Genomic DNA, 23,073 nt, shown 5'->3' on the forward strand with positions numbered 1-23,073 from the left:
TAGTCTTCATGATTACTAACTTTCTCTGCCGCCTCCCACCTCGCTGTCTGACCGCCTAATGTCATTCCCCCTATCCTATCGAATCTCCGCCTCTATTGCTCAGGTTAGGTCGTTAGGGTTTCCGAATTTGAATCTTCAACTTCTTGAATCTCAGGTAATTGTTTGAACTTATTTGATTAGTCGAATTAGCTAATTGTTATTCCCTTGCTTCTTGATGTTTGTTTCCTGATTTTGAAAATATATGGGCAACTGCCTCCTGATTTTGAGAATTATTTGGGTAATTTGTTTCCTGAATATGTAGTAATTGTTACTCTTCTGCTTCCACAGGGACGAACCTATAGGATGGGGGGTGGGATTCCGTGCACTTGCTTAATCTAAATCTGTAAGGAATTTTTTGGATACAAAAAGTGCATTGGCTAAAAGTTGAGGGGTTTTCCAAGAAATAAAAGAAGTAAAGGTGCACCAAACTTAAAGAATAAAGATCCGATTTGTGTTTTGAGTAAATTATGATTTTCATCTCTATGGTTTGTTAATAATTTCTATTTCTGTCCTTATGGTTTAGAAATTTTGATTTCCATCTCTATGATTTGGAGCTTATTGCTATTTCCATCCCTGGATTAAATTTCTATCTTTAAGTACAAGAGATCAAAATAGTAAAGGTTTGTAAACCATAAAGATCGAAACGACAATAAATTATAAATAATAGAGACAAAAATAACAATGAATTATAAATACCAAAGATGAAAACACAAATTCTCAACCCCATGAATGAAAATTGCAATTTGTGACAAACCATAGAGGCAATTTACAGTTATGTTTTTTTTTACCCGAAGGGACCATTTTGTAAAATGTGCACTAAGTAAACAAAAGCACAAATATGGAGGACCAATCTGTCTGTAACTTTTAATCTTCCTTAAAACATCAACAGCAAATGAGAGGGGTTAAAACAATTTTTTTCAGAAAACTCCGGCATCACCCTCTGCCTAACCGCTTAGGCGCTTACCGCCCCTCATCGCCGTCCGCCGGCTCCAGCCAGTTCTCTCAGACTCAGACTCAGACTCAGACTCAGACTCACACTCATTCAGTCACTATCTCATTCAGGTTTTGTCTCAAAACCTAACTCAAATTTATATTTTACCTAAATTTGATATTAGTCATTTGTCCTCGATTGATTAGTTATAATGCTATACAATTATGTCTACATGATTTACTTGTTTGGTTTGAGTTTTCACTTATATTTTTGGCCTTAATTTGATATTAGTCTTCTGACCTAAATCTGATTCATTTTTTTTGTTGCTTCCTATGCCTTGTTTATTATTGCAAATTGTTTGATTGTTTATATGTTACATTGCTTGTTGCTTACATCCATTACTCTAGCCCCTAACTCAGATTTGCTCGAAATTTTAGATTTGCCTTGTATCTGTTAATTTGATGTTAAATTTCTTAGCTTATTTTTAATTTTTTCAACCCTGGTTGTTGTCTTGTTGATGCTAATTTGTTTTAATCAATCCAGAGTTCTTTTAATCTGGTTAGTTAATTTTAATTTGCAAAGCATCGTATTTAGTACTAAAATCCTAGAGACATCAAGGAAACAAAGTGAGAAACCTAGGAAAAAAAGGACAACGACAATCAAATCCTAAAAGTTGAGAAATTTTATGAAATCAACCCAAAAAAACCGAAGAAGTCCCTCTAAATCAACCAAAAAGCTTACAAAAATCCCTCGAAATCAACTAAAAAAGTAAAAGTCTCGAAATGGTGGAATTCGGCTAAAAAAACACATCGAGCAACTTTGGGGGCATTTGATCCAATTTAAGGGTGCATCTGCTGAGCAAAAACCCTTACAAGATTACCCCAAGGACGCCTTCGGCATCCAGGGGCAACGGACCGACCATATAACCCTGTTCAATAAGTGGAATGCATTAGCTGTCCCTGTCAGGTTGGGCAGTAAGGGTCGGAGAAGGGAAAATTTGATTTGGTTAGACAATTTGTCGTTGGTAAACAAGGATACTAATGATATGACCTCAAAATAACAGGGGTCTAGGTTTCTCAATATGCTTCAAATTAAATTTAGAACTCCTATCTACTGGCACATAGAAAATGAGCCTCTAATTAGTTTAACACATTGTTGCTGATTAGCTTCTTTATGAACTGAGTTTCCTTTATTAGGAACATAGAAAATGACAGATGGGTTACTATCCTTGCATTATTTCAGATTTTATTCACTGAAATTATTGGCTGATTTTAGCTCTCTTTTACCCATATAGTGTCATCACTGAGAGTTTTCTACAGCAGAGGCTTTCTTAGTGAAAGAAGTTATATTCATGAATGGATTAAGGGAAAGATTCTCAGTGGTTGTTTAACAAGCGCTTAATGGCAAGAATTACCACCTTCACTTACCTTATCGGTTAATATCTTCGGCCATTATAATATATTGTTGATACGCGTCTCTTACCCGGTAAGCCTTAACCAGGTAAGAACCTGTTTGTTAGCAGCTTAATGTGCTTAATGGGACTCTCAACTTATTCGGTCAACTATACATGAGTGTTTGGTAGTGGCTTAATGATATAAGTGGCTTATTCAGTAAGCTTCTAGCCTCTAGAGGGAGCTTTATGCAGAAAGCCAAATATTTTTCGAACATGTCCCTCCCAATTAAAAAGCACACCACTTTCATCTATGAAAAAACTCTTCCAATCAAAAACCTTCCCAATTTATACAGACAAAATAAATCTACACAGACAATTTTATCCGTGCAAGACTTAATGGAAAACTAACCAAACAGCCCCTAAGTGTCTTCTCCCTCATTTACTTTGTAAAATTCTCGGCCATTGCTATGCCTCTTAGCAGGTAAGATTCGGTCCTTGCCATGCTCACCAAGTAAGCTAAGCGACACCCAGTAAGCATTTGGTAAACAACTTCTTAGTTTCTTTATCCCGATCAACTATGTACGCAATAATTGCCCACAACTTATTGATTATACTATCGTAACAAAAGGAGAGATTTGTTTTTGTATAATTTTTGGATATTTCAACTATGTTTGTCCTATCTAAAGGCGTTACAATGACTTGTTAGGAAGAATTTACACAGTCTGTCTAACAAGTACTAGCTACAAAGTTGAGAAACCTAATATGACGCAAAAAGTAAATCGTCTTATTAACATTAGTGTCATATAAAAATGCTAATAAAAAGATTTACTTTTTGCCAAGCTTCATTGATAGAACTTGTTAGGTCTCTTAGAGTCTTAACAACTTATTATAACACCTTTAGATAGGACGCACAATTCATGGAGACCAGATACATATTCAATATCTTTTTTATGTATTCTTTAGTTTATCTATCGGGTTTGTGTAAAATGTTTATTAATTATATAAATCAAATGAGTGCTTGGCTTTTTTATCTGCAAACAATGATTCTTGAGAGATTGACAACAAATAATGTTAACTTGAAGTCAAGGTTTTAAGAAGATGGAATAACATATATACCAGTATATATATAGAGGGAGGCAGAAATATATTTATACCAATCTGCATTCTGTTGTTTATACACAGAAAATATATGCAATATATACACACACACACACACACTTGAGTACTAGACACGATATACACACACACTTGGGTACTAGACACAATATATATACACACTTGAGTACTAGACACAATATATATATATATATATATATCATACTAAATTACTAAAAGAATGTACAACACTTGTTTCAATCACGAAATATAGATATAGTAACAAAATAAAAAATATTCGTTTATTAATAATATATATATATATATATGTATGTATGTATATATTAATATGGTCAAGCTCATAAAAGAATATTATAATATAAGTGAGAGTAGAAGTGTGATTGCGACCATGATATATAGTAGAGACTAAATATAAAAGAAGTGTATCCAATATATACATATACATATAATCTGGTGAATTAGAGAAGAATTGAAGAAGAAAACGCAAAGAAACAGGAAAAAACTGGAACTCACAAAGGACAACAGATGAGTAGCAAATAGGGCTTAGGAGAACTAGAGAAGAACAAGGTTTTCAAAAAATAAATTGAGAAGGTTTCAGTCATCCTTTTAAATAATTTAGCCTCTGTAGTGAGGCGTATGCCACTCCACTGCCTCACACCTCACGGCATTGGTCACTGCCTCAAACAACCAAGCGTACATCTCAACTGAGGACTGAGAGGTGCTGCCTCAGGTGCGATTTTGGACTGCCTTGCCTGAAGGCGTACGCCTCACATTTGTTTATAACCATGCCTGAAATAATAATAACAAAGGAAAAAATCTTAATTGATTGGATGCGTGCTTAGTTGGAACCGAGCAATTAATTGTGAAAAACCGCATGGTTCATCAGATAGCGTTTGGATATGTTTATTGTGCTTAATGTTGTAATAGTTATTTCATAACGTTGATAAACTATGATTATTTAAGAGGATAATAGATAAGATAAAGGAGTATAAACAATTTCATCTTATTTGATAATCAGTTTTTTTACAACTTGTATCAAACTTCTAAATAATAAGTTAATCATCACAAACACAATAAACTAATTAAGCCAAAAATGCATCCAAAAGTTACGAAGTTTGATTTAGTTCACCACTTCATATTTAACGTAATGATGAAAATCTTTTCTTAATGATGAAAATCTTTTCTCAGTTAATGTAACAAACGCTCAAATATTCTTTTGTTTAAACATTTTGACTGGTAGTGGTAAATTTTTATAACCATTGATGACGTAAATGTTAAGCTGTCAAGTTATATTGTAATTCTTGTTTACATAAAAATTCTCCAGGAACAGGCCACATCAAATCCATCTATATTACGTAGCTGAAAACTCGTTTATTAAGTAAATTGAGTACAAAATATGAAATTTTGAACATTTGTTTCACTAACTAAAAAATAAAACATTTTGCCTTTTCTGAACCTAATTTAATCTACAAACAGGAACAGAGAGAAAACAAGTAGAAAATCCTTGCAAGGGTTAAACCAGACCACCAAAATGGGGGGAGCAGGGAAGATACTGAAGAAGGGATTGGGAGAGATGGGTCTCAACAGTGGTGGTGGCAACATCAACTGGTTTCCCGGTCATATGGCGGCTGCCACCCGTGCCATTAATGCTCGTCTCAAGCTCGCCGACCTCGTCATTGAAGTGCGCGATTCTCGTGTATGCGCTCTTTTATTTCCACAAAATCTATCTCTTGTTTTTGAAAATTTTGTATTTTAATTGTGAAAAGCGTAAGCAGATTCCATTGTCGTCTGCAAATCAAGATCTTCAGCCTCGTCTATCCACCAAACTGCGTGTAATTGCTCTCAACAAGAAAGATTTAGCTAATCCCAATATCATGCATGTATGTATCAAATCTCTGTTTCTTAATTTCTTCTTCATATGTTTTATTCTTCCTTCGTTTATGTAACTGTGTTAGTGCTAAAAGTTCTATCAAGTTAGTCATTCACTCTAAATAAATAAATAAGAATCGTACTTTAACCATTTTTCCTCAATGTGGACTCTACTTGAGGAAACCCCCCTCTGATCCCAAAAAAGCTGCATTACATTTTGGTTTTTGATGTGAATCCTTTTTCTTTGGAAAAATTGAGTTTCTATTGATAATGGATCCAGAAAGGATCCAGTTGAGATTACAATTTTGAGGATGCGAGATGACATCCCAAACCTAAATTGGCATTTGTCAACGACTTGATAAACAGTACTGATCGTAACCAAATGTGCTTGAAGCTTCTGTAATATAAACTTGCAAGTTGAGCATTTTAGAACTTTAAACTAAGATTGAAACATGCAAATGAAACAACCCTCATCTTCTAATCTGCCAAAGACCCAAACCAAAGATAAACCAAACCAAACTAACCAAATATATGCCACTCGAAGGTGGGGCCTGCAGACGGTGAGATGTACACAGACTTGACCTCTGCTGCAAAGAGTAGAGTGGTTGTTTCTGTGATGACCCCTGGCTTTTGGAGAAGGTTCAAACCCAAATTTGCAATTGAATCACGGGCTAGAACTAAATAGTAACAGCCTTGGAGACCAACTGAAATAACTGATGCAGCTGGCAACTTCATCACATCTCATTACAGTACATAAGGCTATGTTTTTAAGCTAAGGCAGTATATATTTATGTCAATTAGGAATAATCTCTTGTTTGGTTTTTTTGTTTTGTAAGAAATGGGTTGATTATTTCGGTTCCTGTAAGCAAGATTGTCTACCCATCAATGCACACAGCAGGAGCTCTGTTCAGAAGGTTTGTTTATTCTCTTTTAACGACATTAATGTTATCAAATTAAGCATAATGATGTAGTTCCAGATAACATTTCCGTAGAGTTTATCAAGTTTCTCAAATATAATTGGATTGAATTGTGTGTTTGCGGCCATTGCAAACTTTCTGTTACGATCATATAATGTTTTCCCTTTGTGCAAACTGTACCGAAGTTTGTGATTTTGTTCCTCTTTTTAACATTTTATGTTTGCTTTTGGGTTGCACTTATAATTATTTTTGTTGTCAAATTTAGCCTACCTAGACTAGTTTGAGACAATAGGCTTGCTGTTCTTGTTGTTAAGGTTTGGGAGCCAAGCATAATGGAATGTAGTAAGAGTCATGTTCACCATATTCATAGGTTGGCTCTTGAAAAATGATACTCTAAACAGCGAAGATTAAGTTTTGAATGAAATGTGCCTATAGTTCTTATCATTACAACAAACCAATGCTAGCATGCTTGACATGATTATGAAACATTAGTTTCTCATTAATGTTATAGTTTCTTATATTGAGTTTTGAATAAAATGCTTATAGTTCTTATCAAATGTTTGGCAAAAGTAGGAGCTCAGATATTTTGTACAGAATTGTAAAGCCGGTAAACCGAGTTTCAAGTTGCAACCGGTATATTCGGCCCAATAGTTTGTTCTAGTTGTATAAAAAAAGCAGTTCTTGGTCTGGTTTGGTTCAAGTTGGAATTTTTAATACTTAAATGAAATGACGTTTATTTAAGGAAAAACAAGCCCAAAATTCAATTCCAGTTCTTTGTCTGGTTTGGAACTAAACCGGTACCAATCGGTATCATATGCGATGGCTTAGGTTGGGTTGACTTGCCAACACTCTTTTGTTCGTATTTTATGAATTTGATAAATAATTGATGTATGTATGATTAGAAAAACTGTAGAAATTACAATCTTATATCTTAAAATAAAACAATTTAGGAAGTTCTGAGCATTTCAATTAGGGTGTTCATCGGTTGAAATCCGATGGATTTAGGTGGATCCAATCCGATCCAATCATCCATTGGATGTTGGATCTTGTCATCCGATCCAATCCAACTAACATTGGACATCCGATCCAATCCAATCCAATGGATGATTGGATCGGTTCTGTGTCATCCATTGGATATTAGTATTGGTTATCCGTTGGATTGGATTGGATTCATCAAATATTTTTATATAATTTTTGATCAATTGTTCATATATTTTCTAAAGTTGTTAAAAAACAATGCATATACATATCAATTAAAAAAAAATCGTAAAATGCTAATAATTATATATAGTTATTAATTGGACGGTAGTTGGATGTTAATTGGATAGTCATTGGATTGGATCGGTTTTATTGGATGATGGACTGTCATCCAAGAACCTACCCATCCAATTTGGATGTTGAAATTTTGGATCCGATCCGATCCAATTAAAATTGGATATCCGATTATGGTCAGCCAGTTATCGGTCGGTTTAAATCGGATCAGATGACTTTTTGCACACCCCTAATTTTTTTTTGATTAACCTAGATATCCAACCCGCTATGCGAGGCGACTAATCCCAGGGCGATCACCTGCTTTGTAGATAGCCCGGAGTCACCGCATTTGAACCTCCGTGGCCACAAGGGGATTTTTATTCCTCCTTGGATTTGAACCTGGGATCTCCTGGTACTTTTGACCTTTGGAGCCAAGCTCAAACCAATCAGGCACCACCCTTGTGGTTCACACCCCTAATTTCACTACACTTTGAGTGGCTTTCGAACCCATTTGACTTGTTTAAGTTTTTAGAGAAGTTTTTAAATTGAACCCATTTGACCCGTTACAATTTAATATAACTCAAATCGACTCATTTTGAAGCAAATTGGTTGAAATTATCACTTTTAATATTTTTGATTGCGAGACATTGGTCAGTTACTCTTTCTTGCTTGGTAATGAAGACATGTATCTGATTACAATTGGTATCATTTATCCAACGGTATATAAAGATAATTAACCAAATTAGATGATGTTGTCGGCTTGTTACATTTGCTAGATAGTTTTAAATTTAACTTCTGCTTTACAGTGGTCTAACTTGTGTTTTAATTAAAAATTAGCTTCTAGAACTTGTCGAGCTGAAACTGAAGGAAAAGATCGCAAAAGAACCTACTCTGATCGTCATGGTGGTAGGTGTGCCTAATGTTGGGAAGTCTGCTTTGATCAACTGCATTCATCAAGTTGCATCATCTCGTTTTCCAGGTAATCTCTTTATATAGTTTTTCTTGTTAGATTTCCCCCCTCCCATAAAAACCAAAATCTGCTGTGTAACCAAACCAAACCAAATGATCCCAATATATTCCGCCCGAGAGCAGGGTTTGGGGGTGGGATGTACACATACCTGACCTCTACCCCAAAGGATACGGCGGCTGTTATAGTAACCCCCCTCCCCACCGGCGTGCGGTTTGTGCAACAGTGTTAGCAAAATGGAAAGAAGGAAAGAAGAATAAAGAAAGAAGAGCAGCAAATGGAGAAGGCATAATGAAACTTATAGAAACTAAGGAGAACACAAAATCTGCTGTGTTTATTTGTTGATAGTTTGTAAGCATTCCGTCTCTGCCAATAACTATTTTAGATTTTTCTTAGCACAGGAGAAGAAGAAGCGAGCAAAAGTAGGACCATTGCCTGGTGTAACTCAGGATATTGCAGGGTTCAAGGTCAAGTTTTCCAAATATAAGACTGGATAATTTATGAATATGGCACGGTGCATCCTTTTCCATGTTCATGAAAATCTTCTTAAGCGAGATTTTGTACCAACCTTGTTTATTCTTTCAAAAAATAGCACATGATATGTGAAAAAAGTTGATCAATAAAAGATGTATCTTACCCATTTAACAGAAAATATATAAGTGAATTGCATATATGCAAAAATAGGATTTTAACTTTGTTTCTTATCATATGCAGATTGCACTACGACCTAGCATATATGTATTGGATACCCCAGGAGTACTGGTCCCAACCATTCCAGACATCGAAACGGGATTGAAATTAGCTCTGACAGGTTTGGGTTTGTTATAAATCTTGTACGTTTTCAACTAGATTGTTATTCGCTGCCGGAAAAAGAAAAGAGTAGAAAAACAGTCTGTTTGAACTTTGAACCCTCCTCATCAACAATATCCAGGTTGTTGGTCAACTGAGTTCTTTCTTTTTGGTAACCATGAGTGTTTTGGCCAACTTCGTGCACCTCGACTAATACCCAGTGGCCCTGGAAATAACTGCCATGAAAATCCCCAGTGGCCCTTAGTAGACTCGAACTGGTGACCTATGGGGAGGAACCCCAAGGCCTAGCTTTTATTTGCGAGTTGAGCACTCAACTGAGAAATTAAAGAACACATGGAGGGAATAGAGTCAGTCATCTTTTACTTTTTTTCCCTGTAGGTAGTTTCTTGGAATTTTTGAAGGTTAGATTGAAGTTATAATGGAAAAGGAGGGTAAAAGAAGCTAACATTGCATGAAAGTCAACTTAAATTCCCTTTTCTTTCATAGCTAGCTAGGTGTATTTGAGCCAACTAGAGCCTGAACTTGTCATCTTCAAGATCAACCTGTGAAAGTTTTGATAGACTTGGGATTGGCTAGTGGCTCACTGAACTCTGAAAACCCAGGTTCGCACTGGGATCACAAAAAGCTTTGCATGGGCTTTGTTCCTATATGCATAATACAATCTCAAGTGAGCTCGCGTAAAGATGAAGCTGAACCCTTCAAATAAAATTACAGTGTACCCTCTTCCAAAATTACGATTAACCCCAATGAGCCTAAGACTAGTGGGTTAAAAGTATATTAAACTAAGTGGGTCATATATTGTTATGACTTAGGAATTTAGTGGAATAAACAAATCAAAACAGAAGAAAAAATAAGTTGGCAAGCTGCAGTGATTCGATTAAAAGAAAACCACTCTAGCAATTCGAGAGGCTAGACTCTCCATACAAAGGATTTATTTTCTGCATATCCATTCCCTATAACCCCCTTATTAATAGTTTATCATCAAAATGGAAACTAAATAATACCCAAAATTACCTCACCACAGACGACTATCAAAATAGAGATGCCATTCTTTCTTATTCTTTTGTGGACCGTTTTTAGTTGGCTGGTTTGAACGTCCCTTCCGACTATACATGAATCAAACTGGTGGTCGTATAACATTATTCTGCTCCCAAAGAGCGACCATATTCTCGAGGTGAAAATCAGGGAAAATCTGCTGCATAGTTACAAAATCTTCCCAGGTTGCTTCAAACTCAGGTAAATCTTTCCATTTAAGCAGAACTTTCACTTTGTACCCTTCATATGCCCCCACTAAACGAACCCCCAAGGCAACCTCTGGAACCACTTCTAATTCCAAGTCCTCAATTATATGTGGGGGTAACGGGGATGAAGAAGCCCTCCGGCCCCCAGTGGCTTTCTTCAGTTGTGAATTGTGGAACACAGAATGGATGCTTGCAGACTCTGGCAACTGGAGTTTATATGCCGCTTTCCCCACACGTTTGGTGATTTGAGAGGGACCATAAAAACGTGCTGCAAGCTTTTGAAAGGGGCGGTTGGCCAAAGATTTCTGATTGTAAGGTTGAAGTTTCAAACATACCCAGTCTTCTATGTCAAAATAGAGATCTCGTCTCGATTTGTCAACTGCCTCCTTCATCTGTTGTGGAGCTCAAAGGAGATATGATTGTAATTCATCTATTATTGCATCACGGTCCAATAGTTGTTCCTTCAACGTAGACACCCCTATGCTACTTGGTTGCATTCGACACAACCGAGGAGGATATCGACCATAGAGGGCTTTGAAAGTGTACACTTCGAGGCAGTATCATACGAAGTGGTATGCCAAAACTCCTCCCATGGCAACCATTGAACCCAACTGCAAGGACTGCCTTGTATAAAACAACGAAGGTACGTTTCTACCGATTTGTTGACAATTTCCTATTGACCGTCGGTTTGTGAATGGTATGCAGTGCTACGCATTAGTGTGGTACCTTGCGGACGGATCAACTCCCGCCAAAAGTTGTTCATGAAGACCCTATCTCGATCTGAAATAATGGTGGATGGGAACCCGTGAAGACGAACCACCTCTTTAATAAAGAGCACTGCCACAATTGTTGCATTAAAGGGATGTTTCAAGGCTATAAAATGGGCGTATTATGTTAGACGATCGACTACCACTAGCACCATGTCGTAAGCCTTGGAACGAGGTAAGCTCTCGATGAAATCCATGGTTATAGGAGGCCAACCCGGTATGTTGTAGCAGCTTTCTGTTGTTGACACTACAAACATGCTTGAACATACCGCTCGACGCATCCCTAGGCAGAACCATTTTGCAGCCATGCATTGATAGGTCCTAAATTCCTCCGAGTGTCGTCCAATCTTCGAAGTCTTAAACAACTTAGGAATATATGACGAGTTATGAGGAATTACTAACCGTCCCTTAAAAACAATTGCCTTTGCTTCACTGTGTAACCTGCATGGTTCTTTCCTTCAATTTCAATATTATGGGTAACCTTTCTAATGAAAGGGTTTGCCTCTATTTCCTTCTCCAATTCCTCCATATGCATGGGCCATGATGAGATCATGGTGTACATTTCCTTTTCAGACATGAGTTACCTCGATAGGGTATCGGTCATTCGATTTGACGAACCTGGTTTATATTGAATTTCAAAATCAAATCCCATCACCTTTCTTACTCACTTCTGGTAGTCCGATCTCACCTCTCGTTGCTCCATGAGGAATTTAAGACTCCTCTGATCTATGCGAATCATAAAATGTCATCCAAGGAGGTAGTTACGCCACTTTAATACCGCAAGGACGATGGCCATTAACTCTCTCATATATGGGTTCCATACGGTTTCACACCCCGAATACTTGACAAAAACTGGCGATAGGATGATTGTTTTGGAGCAACATTGTACCGATGCCAAATCTCAATGTGTTGGCCTCCACAACAAATGTTTGGGTGAAATTTGGATTACGAGAACTGAGGCCTGAATCAAAGCTGTTTTCAGCTTCTGAAATGACTGTAGCTGCTTCTGACCACCCAAAATAGTCTCTTTTGATTTGATTCGTGAAGGGAGAGGCCAACTGGGCATATCCTGCGATCAATTTTTGGTAATATCCGGTTAACCCTAAGAATCCTCTCAGATCATATAAGGTCTTCGGTTGAGGTCACTCCACCATGGACTTAATCTTGTTCTGGTCCACTGCTACCCCAGCCGCTGATATCACATGATCGAGGTAGCCCATCTTTTGCTTGTCAACTTTGCACTTCTTGGGATTAGCATAAAATTTATGTTTGGTCAATTGCTTCAAGACGGTTGCTACATGCTCCACATGTTGTTCGCTTTGGCTGTACACCAAAATACCATCAAAGAATATGAGTAATTTTTTGTAGATAGGGCTTGAATGTACAGTTCATCACCGATCGATAAGTGGCTGGGCCGTTGGTGAGGCCGAATGGCATGGCTAGGAATTCATAGGGACCCTCATGGGTACCGAAAGCGGTCTTAGTCACATCTTCATCTTTGATACGAACCTGGTGATATTCCGACTTCAAGTCAAGTTTGGAGAACACATGTGGCCCGTGTAGTTCATCAAGCTATTCATTGGTGACGGGTATGCGGTACTTATCTGGGATAGTAGCCTTGTTCAACGCTCGATAATCAACACAACCTCCACGATCCGTCCTTTTTCTCGACTAAAATAACGGGGCTGGAGAACGGTCCAATCGACTGTTGTATAATTCCAGCATGTAGCATCTTCTGGACTAGGATCTTGATCTCGGCTTTTTGAGCATCTGGATAATGATAGGGCTGCTCCGACACTGGTCCCACCCCCTCCTTCAAGTTAATGGGATCCTCCTTACCCTGTGTTGGAGCCTGGAGGAAGTACCTAATGGAAACTAAATAATTCCCAAAATTACCCTTACCATAGACAGCTAACAAAATAGAAATGCCATCCTTTCTTATTCTTTTGTGGACCGTTTTTAATTTGGTTGATTTGACCTCCCTTCCAACTATACGTGTATCGAGCCGGTGGTCGTATAACATATATATTTTTGTATAGGCCCAGCTGCTTGTTTACGTTTGGCTAGGCTTGATCTCGGGTTGGGATAATCACTATCAGACAAGTCGTCTCCTTGGGTTCTTCCATGAGCTTGGTTTTACACGGCTTTTAACGAGTTGACTCATTTTAGACAATCTTCACCCTAGATCCTACAACCAAATGTGTTAGTTGTAGGTTTTGTACATTCTTTTTTTAATTAAGTACAGAACTCTCTTTTGATACTGCTTATAACTTAATAATGCCTGATTCACTTTATTATGCTTGATAAGAGTAATGAGGAAAGGTCATGCACACAATTTATTGAAGAAAATAGAGCAAATTGCCTGAAAATGCAACGTATTATAATCTGTTTGCCTTTTTTGTGAAACATACTCTCAAAACTTTCATTTTAGTTTCTTAGATTGATATCTCAAACATTTAGTCCAAACTACGTTACACAAAATAGGAATGGGAGCAAAGAACATTGCATTCTCATATATGAACTAGGTACCTAAATGTTTTGAGATGTCACATCTGACGTACCAAAATGAAGTTTTTGGAAGTACGTTACGCAAAATAGGAATTAGACCAAAGTACGTTGCATTTTCATGCAGTTTGCGCAAGAAAATACATAGTTCCCATGCGATAAGTTGTCAATTATATATAGCATCTGAATTCTAAAACTCTAGAAAATCTTAACTACTTGGTGACCGATTACGGTTTGATACAGGATCTGTGAAAGATTCGGTTGTGGGTGAAGAACGTATTGCTCAGTATTTGCTTGCTGTTCTGAATACACGACGAACTCCCTTCCATTGGAGGAATGTGCATGATAACAATTCAAAAAGCCCGCAAAACGGAACTGACGATAAGCACGACTATAATCTTAAGGATCTTCTGCCTAAAAGACGAATTCTACCTGTTGCATCTAACGTGCATTACGTGGAGGTAACATCTGCGATATGTTTATACATTTTTACTAACCTTTGACTATTAATTTTTGACCTGCCGATATTATTCGCAATAAGAAAAAGTTGCATCTTGGCTTTTTAGATTAAGCATAATACTTTTGAATCTTAGTTACGGATTATGATCTTGTTACAATTTGATTACTTACCATTTAGCAACTCATCGTGCTTACTTGTATCTTATCTAGAGATGCACAAGGCTCCGGCTTTTTCCGGTCACGGGCTTTGGGGTTGAAAGAGGGACCCGATTGGGTCTTCCAGGCACTGGTATTTTTGGGGATCTTCTGTACTGGGTTTTTACTGCCCTTGAAAAAAGTTGGCCTAATGGGGCTCTAAGGTCGGGCCTAGGCCTAGGATAAGTTGGCTTTTCAAGCTTGGGTTTTTTTGTGCATCTCTAATCTTATCTATGCATTTAGCTGTGGACCTTTTACTGCTTGTCAACCTCTGTATTTCCTGTTTCTATTGTGTGTCAACCTTAGAGCATCCACAATGTGGTTTTTGGGAGATTTTCACTCGAGGTGAGGTTTTTCATGAGGTTTTTGGTCAGAGGTCCTAACTGCACGACCTGCTAGAGATTTTTCGTATTTAATCAGTTTTAACTTTACAGAATTTTATAAAAGTTTCGTAACTGCACGACACAGTTAGTTGTAGTTATCCCTCCTACTTTATTAATTTGTTTTACAAACCGGGGGTATTTACAAAATGACCTCTCTATCTTGTGTGGCAAAGGTATGGTCTACATACATCCTACCATGCCAGATCTTTTATCAGTGTGGGATATACTGAGATCGTTTGGTTTCATTCACATACGATAAAAAGTAGTCTTTTTGACCGCATAAAGTAAAACAGCCGGGAGTGAGTGTGTGTGTGATTTATGTTGGTTGAAATTTGATGCAGGGTGTTGCGAAAGAGGTACAATGTGCACTATATTCGAGTCTATCGGAATTCAAAGGCGATTTAGAAGATGAGAATGAGTTGGAGATATTGATAGAACAACAGTTTGAAGAATTGCAGAAGGCATTGAAGATATCGAATAAAGCAACAGAAGCTCGTATGATGGTATCGAAGAAGTTTTTAACATTGTTTAGGGCTGGGAAGCTTGGCCCTTTTATCCTTGATGATGTGCCTCTTTAATGTTATCTTATCGTCCCCTTTTGTTTTCTTTAGGCCATCAATTCTATTTAGGTATTTTCATACTTCATTACTAGTGTATATATGTGTGGGCTAAAATTGATTAGGAATCCAAGAACGAAACATGGCATATTCATTGGTAATATTGATGTGTTATTCATCATGAATGTTGTAATATATTCATGATGAATGTGTGGTTTATGATGAATAAGGGGCTGTTTGGCAGTTGCTGAATGATTTAGTTCAGAATAGTTAAGAGGTTAGAATGGCTAAGAGGATCAGAATGGTTAAGTGCTGAATGAAACAAGGTTGTTTGGTAATTGTTCTTTGAATGATAGCAAATTACCATTTTAACCCTAGTTATGATTTAGTACTGAATAAACCAACATACAATTACCAAAGATGATGTTTATTCATATCAGTATCAAATCCTCAAGAAATTGCAAAATGTCGATAATCCAATCATTATTAACATTGTTACAAACATGAAATAAGCAATAAACACCATYAATTTCTAAAGAAAAATGATAAATTCCCTAAACCAAACCCTAGATTTATGCAAGATCAACGACCTGCTGGAAGAGGCGGAGAGGCGGCGAGCGACCAGGCGGCAAGGCGGCGAGCCGACGAGCGACGAGGCGGCGAGCGACGAGCGACGAGGCGGCAAGGCGACGAGTGACGAGGGGGGAGGGAAGACCGGCGATGTGTGCTGTTGGTGGTTATGTGTGAGCGACGAGAAGACGGTGATGGAGGGGGGAAGAAGGAGATGGGGGGAGAAGACGGTTCATGATGTTTCAAGAAGGAGATGGGGGGAGAAGACGAGAAGACGGTGATGATTTGGGAAAGGAGGGCATAGTTGGAAAAATGAACCTCTTAATGGTTTAGTGAGGTATAGGATGCTAAATGATTAAGAGCCAATTGTCACCATTAAGAGGTTCTATTTTTTTTGCCAAACAGCCTCTGCCTCTTAGCGATTAAGAGGCTGCCTTTTAATGTCACCATTAAGAGGCAAACAAACAGCCCCTAACATATTCATATTCATCATGAATATTCATTCTGAAGAGGAACACGTGGTTGTTGTGGGTGGTTCCTGGGTTTCTAATCGATTGTTGGGTTCTTAACGAAACTTCCTTCTGTGTGTGTGTATCGGTTTGGGTTTACATGAGACTAGTCTGTTTTCGTGAGACTACAAATTTACATTGAAGTTTCACAATAAAATATTGTTAAGGTATAAAAATACAGTGAACCTTCACAATCAGTGTTTTGTTGTGAAGGTTTAGTGTTATTTATGTGGTCTCACGAAAACTGCGTGCTCTCACATGATTCCAAGTGTCTCTCTCTATAAGGTAGATTTGAATGAGAATTGTAAATATTTTGAGAATTGGGAAAGTAGTTATTTTCATGTATCATTCATTATGAATGACCCATGATAACGAAATTTATTCATAATAAATGTCGTGAAAGATATTTATCACGAAAATTATCAATGTATGGCATAATGAGAAAAATTTGCAAACCTCATTTGAGAACACCCATCTCACATGTGATTTTAGAAGAAAATCATATGTAATTAAAGAACAGATAAACCTTAGAAACTGTCTGGCCATGTACCTCTAGGTTCATCGTTTCTTAATCATATGTACGTGTGTATATATACACACATACATGTATATGTGTATTACATATCTAGTCTAAGCAAGGAGACAAGTTAATTTAATAGAAGGGTCATTTAATTTGGAGCATGACATGTTAATGTAACTCGATAAACCTTTAATTGACATGTTTCTTGTATAAACAAGCTTGCAACTCGTTCGATGAAATGACTTATGATGACAGCTCCGAGAAAGGTTGATGGACCGGACCATATACGTCGTAATACTTGATGTCACAATGAATTTACTATTTTATCCTTTATATTATAATGAACACTTAAAGGCAATCATATAGTAGAAATGAGCACGAAGTTGCTTATATAGTTTATACTATAATCAAAGCATATGCTAGTTATTTTAATGATGCAAATACGAAATTTTGAAATGTTAACTCACATGCATTTCATATCGGAAATTTTGAAAAAAACGATATGTACTAAAGAAAACGGTGATTCTTATACTCAAAAGATATATGTGGTCATGTAAGGGACTAGTAGTGGGCTTGATGGATCGGACAAGATAAAAGACCGTCCGTAAAATCATCAATTCGAAACAACCTTGATAGCTAATCCTTTTTGGACAAGATCTTTTTGGGTCATACCAGATAAAGACGGATTTTTTTGGGACCAGATAAAAAATTTTTAAAAAAAAAAAGTCAAAGAAGCGAGTACTCCTACAAAGAAGATGAAGGATGGGTTAAAAAGGTAGTCAAATTTTGGATCATGAACATAGAGTGGGATAGCCAAGAGAGAGCCATGGAAACCCACATCCCTCGGAAAAAAGCATGGGGCATTTTTCTATGATGGGGTTTGGTTCACAAATTTTCAAAAGAAATTTGATAAAATTAGAATGTTGAATTTATTTGACCAAACTTCATTTCCTTATTTGGTTCATTCTTTTAGGAAAAGAAATCTTCAAAACCATCAAATTCCAAAAGTTAAGGATTTAAACATTACTTGACATATAGGTGGTAATTTGACGAAATGAAATATTATATTTTCATCATTCCAAATATGCCCTTGATCCAAATAATACCCTAATCTCACTAAAAAACAGTGGATTTCTCTATTGCAATACCAACTCACCACATGTTCGATTTCTTTATTTTTTATTCAATTTCAGCTCGTTTTTCTACATGTTTCTCGATTGCTACTTGAAAACTACAAATAAATTACGGTTTTTGCTCGAAAACAACACATGAATTTGATTTCTACTCGATTTTTGGTCAAAGACAGCAGATGGATTTGATTTCTACTCAAAAACAAATATAGATTCGATTTCTCAAGAAGTATTCACTCTTATTTTATTAGTTAGTATCTTGAATGCTCAATTAATAACATGCTTGATCAATTTTATTAATAAAGAAGTCAATTTAAAAGAGAGATGTTTGTTTAGTATTTTTAAAAGAGTGTGCAAACGTACCCTAAGATCGACAAAATAATTTGCAATCTATTTGATTCATGAAACATGGAAATGTCAAAATTACACTTTTGAATAGCATTGACATAAATAAATCGCAGTCAACGTTCTAAAAGGAAAAGAAGAGGTGACAATGCATGTCTGTGAAGTCTCGTTAATCTCCTCTCTTTTTCTTGTTCTTGCATTTTTCTTCCTTTAGAAACAGATAATTAACTAGAATAACACAACAACAAATTTGATAATTTCTGACAATTATTAAATCAAAACCACAACAAAAATATTCGAATCACACAAGCAAAGTCAAACTTTCAAATTTTTATACAAACCGAAAATTATCTTAATCTAAGAGATTATACCAAAATATACAGATACTGAAATACATGTTACATGTTAAAAATAAGTTTTAAAATATAGAAAAACAATCAAAATTTAACAAAAAGGTGATTTAACCATAAAAATATCAAAAATAGTCACTCAACTCTTGGTAATATAAGGTACTTGAAAATTTGCGATTTGGTTTTTGTGGGACAAACCAAATACCCAACAATACCCCAAATTTTTTATTCAAACTCCAACAAATGAATTATACCCCACATTTGAATAAAAAATAAGTTATTTCAAGGGTCTTATTGTTCTATATCAGAAAATCAAATATGACATGCATCGGAAAAGGTGTCTAGGTGACTTGAACCTTACGTAGTGAATACTCATCGGACCTACTTTGTGGGTAGTGACGAGAAGTCTTGAACTAACCACGTTTTGTAGTAAGTCTAGACAATGAATATCACACATATCATGTTAATGCATAAATTTATTCTTACCATTGTGTTCATTTCGGTCATGAACAAATCCTTCTTCATGAGACTTTTAGAAAATATAGCTATATAGTCCTCAAAGATGCGATCCCACATCAATCTCATAGGTAATACTGATCAAGAACATTCCATAGTGTTCCTCTATGAAGCTATCAATATTATTAAAAATAAGAATTCATCCCTAAATCATCAATAGAAAATACACAAAATAAAACAACATAGGAATAGGTATACTTGTGTACTGAAGCTCGAGTCTTCCTTAACTAGTTGTCTTATTAAACCTAGACCATGAGATCTCCAATGTTGCTAGGTTAGGTTTCCGTTGAGTGGTGACTCATTGAGTTGGCTTTAAGCCCATCCCCCTCGATGTATAGGAGACTTGTTCTCTATTAAGGCCTTGGTCAAAGGATCAACGATATTTTCCTTTGACTTCACGTAGTCGATGGAGATAATTCCATTCTTGAACAAGTCTTGTATGGTTTTGTGGCGACGCCTGATATCTCGATTTGCCATTATAGATTTGATTCTTTGCTCTTGTTAGAGCCGCCATACTATCACAATGTATGCTAACGGCAGTAACAGGCTTAGGCCGCAAAGGAATACCCTCTAGGAAGCTTTTGAGCCATTCAGCCTCTTCAACCGCTTTATCGAAGGCTACAAATTCGGCTTCCATAGTGGACCGTATATTCACAGTTTGCTTAGAAAATTTTCAGGATATGGCTGCACCACTAAGTGTAAATACATATCCACTTGTGGATTTTCTTTCAGAATGGTTGGAAATCCAATTTGCATCACAATATCCTTCTAGTACGGGAGGATACTTGGTGTAATGTAACCCATAATTTATTATGTACTTGAGATATCAAAGCACTCTTATTAGTGCGTACTAATGATCTTTGCCTAGGTTATGTGAGTATCGACTAAGTCTACTCACGGTATATGCTAGATCCGGTCGAGTACAATTCATGATGTACATCAAGCTCCCTAGTACTTGAGTGTATTCTAGTTAAGATACACTATCTCCTTGATTCTTCTTAAGTTGGCTAGAATGATCAAATGGAGTTACTACCGGTCTATCATCATAGTGACCAAATTTCTTAAGTACTTTCTCAACATAGTGTGATTGAGTAAGTATGTAACCATTAGGATCTCTTAGGATGTTTATTCCAAAAATCACATCTGCTACTCCCAAATCTTTCATGTCAAACAAGAAGTTTAGCATTTTCTTGGTTTGATTGATTACATCAAGGTTGATCCCCATAATTAGCATATCATCCACATATAGACATATTATGACATATGCGTTCTTGCATTATTTCACATAGACGCATTTGTCACACTCATTTATTCGAAAACCGTTTAATAGAAGAGTGTTATCAAATTTATCATGCCATTGCTTTGGGACTTGTTTTAGTCCGTACAGAGACTTAACTAACTTGCATACTTTGTTCTCTTGGCCCTTTACACAAATCCTTCCGGTTGTTGCATATATATTTCTTTGCTAACTCATCGTTCAAGAAAGTCGTTTTCACATCCATTTGATGTATTTGTAGGTTGTGAATAGCTGCTATGGCCATCAACGTCCTAATAGACATGATTCGAGTAACTGGTGAGTAGGTGTCAAAGAAGTCTTGACCTTCCTTTTGGCGGCATCATTTGGCTACTAATTGAGCTTTGTACTTCTCTATAGTGTCATCAGGTCTAAGTTTCATCTTAAAGATCCATTTATGGCCAATCACCTTGTGACCCGGTGATAAATCTACCAATCTCCATGTATTATTTTGAACAATGGAGTCTATCTCACTTTGAATAGCCTCTTTCCAAAGGTGCCTCAGAAGAGTCCATGGCGTCCTTATAAGATTGAGGTTCTTCATTGACAATGAATGTCATGAAGTCGGGTCCAAAGTCTTTAGCAATCTTGCTCCTTTTACTTCTTTTAGGCTCTATGAGTTCTTCTTGAGCCTTAAAAGTACCCTTTTCGTTATGTTTCTCAAGACTATCGGTATAAGATTCTTCACATATACTTTTTCTAGGATTAGAGATTCCTTTTCTTTATCCTTGTAAATAAGAGATTCCTTTTCTTTATCCTTGTAAAGAAATAAGTGTTCAAAGAATTTTGCCTTGATTGATTCCAATATCGTATTATTTTGGATATCCTCAACATTAGATTTATAGACCAAGAATGTAACACCCCACTTTCCACATTTGCATATACACATGTGTTTCATATATTAAGAAATACAACAACACAACTTTGGTCCCACTAGTACAAGAAACAATATTACAGAATTTACAACTCAAAAAAAAAAAAAAATCCAAAATAATACTTGTACATCACATGTATAAATAACATGTATTCCAAAATCCATCAGATAAGGCTGATCTTCATAGAAAAGTTAAGCACAATAGAAAAATAATCACATTTCCTTTTCCCCTTATCCTGGACATAGGCTGACCTGCAATGCATAATTTTAAAACACAAAATGAGGGTTAGACCTTGAGGTCTAGTGAGAAAACCCCTTCTTTGCAATTACAGGGTGAAGATCACCAAAACCTGTTATAAAAATCCCATTTGAATATCCAACAACTTTGATAAAGTATAACTCTAGTAATACAACAAACTGCAAGTTTTAAATGCTTCTTACCACAAAAGAAATATAACCACTCAGGTTCTCACTAACATTCGATACATAATTCCCAAAGCTCTTAAATCCCATAAGATTAGAGATTATAAACTCAACTTCCAAAAGCATATAAAGAAACACCAACCACCAGAGCTCTTGTTATTAATTATAGCTTTTAAAATCAGAACTGTTTTGATACTCAAATGAAAATTGAATTGAATAATAACCAAAGACTCTCCAGGTTTTATTTCAAATCTTTACTCTTTTGAATAGTCAAAATACGATATCTAATATCTGAAAACATTGGAAACATGGGCAATTAATGCCTCCGGCCATAAGTTATTTTCCCTTCTCAATAACATCGTTGTTATCATTTCAATAAGAGCAATATTTCTAAATCTTCATGTCACAAAAAATGTTAAACTTAGAAGTATCGCATCTTATGGATGTGATAACAAGAGCTACAATAGTAACAGATCTCACAATTGCCACCCTTATCCAAAGTACACCTCTTCTTGATATGCCACTCTTATCCAAAGTACACATCTTCTTGAAATGTCACCCTTATTTCCTCATTAAATCTGCAGATTTATCTGCAGTTTTAGCTAACGATGGCCTAAAAAACAGTTTCATATCAAAAACTTTATCTCAAGAACTTTCACAGTTTTTAAATCCAATTTCAATATCATCTCAACATCTTTTAGAAATAGTTTACCCATCTCAATAGTTTTTGAATACAACAGTACCTTTCCTCAATTATAATCAATATTTGAAAGATACATAAATGAGTAATATTAGTCCTCATCGGACAACGGTTGTCCAGATATCACCTCATCGGACAACAACACTCAACCGATTACTGCCCTTCATCGGACAACCCTTGGGCGATAAACTGCCCTCATCGGTCACCCCTCAATCCGGACAACACTCTCTGGACAACACTATGACCGATAACATTCTCACCGGTCAACACTTGAATAATGAATATTCAATGCGGATAATGCTTTGTCCGATAAGCATCCTCACCGGACAAAGCATTGAGCGATAAACACTCAATCCGGTCAACACTTGAAAACAGTAATACTCAATCCGGCTAACTTTTGGGTGATAAGATGCTCAATTCGGATAACACCCTATTCGATAAG

The 23,073-nt window shown here is 36.4% G+C and overlaps 1 protein-coding gene across 2 annotated transcripts; it reads left to right on the forward strand.

The window, feature by feature from the left end:
• The first annotated feature begins 988 nt into the window (after positions 1–988).
• On the forward strand, positions 989–15,614 carry LOC112518649 (short integuments 2, mitochondrial). Of its 2 annotated transcripts, XM_025126421.1 has the most exons (9): positions 989–1,101; positions 4,956–5,175; positions 5,255–5,359; positions 6,185–6,262; positions 8,354–8,495; positions 8,880–8,950; positions 9,198–9,294; positions 14,050–14,267; positions 15,185–15,614. In XM_025126421.1, the coding sequence occupies exons 2-9, from the start codon at positions 5,011–5,013 to the stop codon at positions 15,419–15,421; spliced, it is 1,113 nt and encodes a 370-aa protein (XP_024982189.1). In that variant the 5' UTR covers positions 989–1,101; positions 4,956–5,010; the 3' UTR covers positions 15,422–15,614. The 2 variants fall into 2 exon arrangements, with proteins under 2 accessions (XP_024982189.1, XP_024982190.1); XM_025126422.1 differs by lacking the exon at positions 6,185–6,262.
• Positions 15,615–23,073: the final 7,459 nt, after the last annotated feature.

This window comes from Cynara cardunculus, assembly GCF_001531365.2.
Source record: "Cynara cardunculus var. scolymus isolate 2C chromosome LG 9, CcrdV1, whole genome shotgun sequence".
Taxonomy (NCBI): Eukaryota; Viridiplantae; Streptophyta; class Magnoliopsida; order Asterales; family Asteraceae; genus Cynara; species Cynara cardunculus.

Bases quoted from the DNA above. Each gene is read 5' to 3' on its own strand.
- LOC112518649 (XM_025126421.1), top strand. From the start codon at position 5,011: ATGGGGGGAGCAGGGAAGATACTGAAGAAGGGATTGGGAGAGATGGGT. The intron at 5,176-5,254 runs GTATGCGCTCTT...AAGCGTAAGCAG, and splicing joins TTGAAGTGCGCGATTCTCGT to ATTCCATTGTCGTCTGCAAA. The intron at 8,496-8,879 runs GTAATCTCTTTA...GATTTTTCTTAG, and splicing joins TGCATCATCTCGTTTTCCAG to CACAGGAGAAGAAGAAGCGA.